Source organism: Spermophilus citellus (genome assembly GCF_964194105.1).
Source record: "Spermophilus citellus genome assembly, chromosome: 6".
In the NCBI taxonomy this organism is placed as follows: domain Eukaryota; kingdom Metazoa; phylum Chordata; class Mammalia; order Rodentia; family Sciuridae; genus Spermophilus; species Spermophilus citellus.
The window spans coordinates 79,803,798-79,806,928 of record NC_138187.1 but is presented as its reverse complement, the minus strand read 5'-3'; the positions used below and the strand labels follow the sequence as shown (position 1 = coordinate 79,806,928).

Below are 3,131 nucleotides of genomic sequence, written 5' to 3'. Positions count from 1 at the left end.
GTAGGCTCCTTCCTCCCTTACCTCGAAAACCCTGAATTTTGTTGGAAGGCCCCCACCCCAGGTATTCTCCGGGATCTCAATACAACCGCCTGACCCATACCCTCTGAGAGGAGTACGCCTGAGTTTCAAATATCTGATGCTGCAACTGCCAAAGGATGAGGCAGGGCAGTTCAAGAGCAACCCATCCTCCAGCCATGGAAGCAGAAAGACCCCTTCCCTTTCCCAGCCCAGGAATTAGTTCCCAATTTCCACCAGACACAACGCCTTCACTTTTATACAATACGATTAGGCAGAATGAGGGTTACTTTGGGTAAACCAAACATGACCTGAGCCTCAGCCTTCCTCTCTGAAAAATGGGAATAACAAATACTATCACCTATTTGCCCCATGGGTATCTGAAAGGTAGGATAAATGTTACTATTTGGGTCAGATGATACAGAAGAAGGGCTGTAATGGCGAAATGGAGGTCATCTAAATAAAATGCAGTTTCCTACTTGATAGCTATCTTTGAGTTTCTGATTTAGTTTTTACCAAGTTAATTTTTTAATGATACAGTTGCCCCCATCATGTACTAAGCAATTAACTTGTAGAAAAAGGTGTCAATAGCATTTATTAACAACGCTTAGAAATAAACTGTATTTGGCAATAAATACGCATTAAGTTTTCTGATCAGAATTCTTCCAACAACGCAGAGTTCTGCTAAAGGTGCTGGGGAAATCATCCGCTATTGCATATTTTTAGAAAATCAGGATAAATTATATAAATTATATATATAAAGAGATCATCTGTTTCATTAACTCAACAGGATAATAAATAGATAAATAACAGTTGATTGCCATTAGAAAAATTTGATTCTTAAATTACATTTACATTATAGGTATTTACATGTACAATATGCACAGAGACATTATCAGATTCTCAACCAAATATGAATTTTCTCAGGATACAAATTCAAAGGGCGGTTCGTTTTCTATGTTGTTAAATGAAGATTTGCTGTTGAGTTTTCTGGGGTCCTCTGGGGTCCACACTTTGGCTGTTCGGATAATATTTTGCTCTTTGAGTTGTTTTTCATCAGTCCACGAGAGTGAGTGTCCTGCAAGGGGAGGGAGGCCATAATCCGGGTCACTAGGTGAGGGAGGCCCTAGGGAGGTGAAAAGAGAAAACAGACTGTGAATGTCCAATTATATTCCCAGAGGCCCCCTCCGACTTTCAGGATGCCCTCATATGCACCTCGACTGAACAGGAGTCTCACAGTCATACTAGAACCACCCTCTTAGTCCACCCCTCAAGGCCCCAGCACCCGCTCCCCGGGATCTTAGGAGCTGCTAGTGTGGCAGGGACGTTGGTCTTCCCAGCAGCAGTCAAAGCGTCAGGTGTGTGTGTGGGGGGGAGGGGGGAGGTACGCGAGAAAGAAGCTTGAGGTTGCCAGTGCCCACCGACCATCCGCCCGCCCATCGGTCCTTCAGTCTGATTGTCAGTCGGTTCGCCCTGCCTTTCCTGGGCCTTAGCAGACCGGTATCAGTGCCCCTCTCTCTGACCTGTGATGCGGACGCACTTACTGGTGCCGCGATGGCAAATGATGACTTTCTGGGCCTGGCTGCCCAGGCTGTCCCCGCCCAGGCGCCCGCCGCCGCCGGGTCCCCCGCATCCGCCTGCGCCGCCACCCCGCAGCGGCAGATCCGCCTGCACGAGCTCGCTGAGGAAGTTGATGTAGCCGATGGCCAAACGCAGAGTGTCCACCTTGGAGAGGCGCTTTTCGTAGGGCAGCGTGGGGATGTGCGAGCGCAGCCCCTCAAAGGCGTCGTTGATGGACTGCATGCGCCTTCGCTCGCGGACGTTGGCCGCCTGCCTCAACTGTTGCAGCTCTGCCTCGGAGCGCACACGCCTCCTCCGCCGCGCTGCGGCCGCCGCCGCGCCACTCAGGCCACGCAGCCGCGCCCCAGGGGACAGTACGGCAGCCGCGGCGCAAGGATAGGCCAGGCAGGAGGGCGGCGAGCCCGGCGAGTAGGGGAAGCCGCCGGGGGGCGCCCCTGTCTCGCAGCAATAACCGCCGCTGTCCTCAGGCTCGCCCGGACCCCCAGGGGGCGGAGGGGCGAGCGCGTGCGGGGCGACCGAGGGCGCGGGCTGCAGTAGCAGGCATGCCCCGTCGCGGTAGCAATACTCGTGCAGCTGGTGGCTGAGGAACTCCACCTCGGCCTGCTCGTCTGCCAGCAGCTCATCGCCGTCCTCCAGAGGGTCCCGGGAGGACTGGTCGGTAAAGAAATCTTCCTCGTCAAAGTAAGCGGACGGGAAGGCGTCCAGGGCCCCGGGGAAATGCTCCAACAGCACTGCGTCCATGCTGTCCGTGGCCGCGGGCCAGGGGGCCGGCAGGATTGCCTAGAGTGAGGCTTTGTAAGTGCGGGGTTGCCGTGCTCTCTGGTTCGGCTGCCCCTCCTTCTGGGCCCTGCGCTGGGGGCGCGCGGCGGCAGCCCGACTGCCCGCCCCCGGGCCTCCCTGGAGTGCCCGCCGCCGCGGCGCTCTGGCTGGCGCCCGCGCTGCACTAGGGAGGGCTAGGACCGACTTGCTGAAGCTGAGGGCCGGCACGCGAGGATTCTTATAACTACATCCACAGGCGCGTGCCAGGGACCCGCTGCGCCAGCCAATCAGAGCGCGGGGCGCGGTGGGGAGGGGGCCGAGAGGCCCCGGGCGGTGGCGGCGGGTGAGCTTTCCTCTCTTTGGTAGCTCCTGGGGCGAAAGGAGGCGGGGTTCTTCCCGCTCCTCGTCGGTTATTTTGTACTTGCCTTCCTAGCGCGCAGCTCCAGGGGCACCTGTGACCCGCGGCGCCCTCCACCTGTTCCCGCGCACTCCGCACCGCAAATGCCCAATTCTTCCACTCCCGGGTTAGGACTGTGGCGCGCAGTCATAAAAGATCCTAAAAGTCCAAGAGTTGACTCCCATCGGTGTTGGGGAGTCCGAGCAGAAGCTACCAGCAGCCTGAGCAATTTGAGCGGCTGCAGTCAGGGGCCGGGTGGGCGCATTTCGCCTTCCCATACCCGGGCGCGCTCGGAGCTCGGGCATGGTCTACTAGGGGCTTCTGTCCCATCACCAGGCCTTTCTAGGACTCTTGTGAAGTTTTCAGGATGTTCTAGTGG

General features: G+C 56.4%; 1 protein-coding gene across 1 annotated transcript; it reads right to left on the bottom strand.

Moving 5' to 3' along the window:
* Positions 1-938: 938 nt before the first annotated feature.
* Positions 939-2,337, bottom strand: PTF1A (pancreas associated transcription factor 1a; the record flags this gene model as incomplete). Its single annotated transcript, XM_081299168.1, has 2 exons — positions 939-1,141; positions 1,560-2,337. 2 exons carry the CDS (start codon positions 2,335-2,337, stop codon positions 939-941), a joined length of 981 nt encoding a protein of 326 aa, XP_081155294.1.
* Between the last annotated feature and the right edge of the window lie 794 nt (positions 2,338-3,131).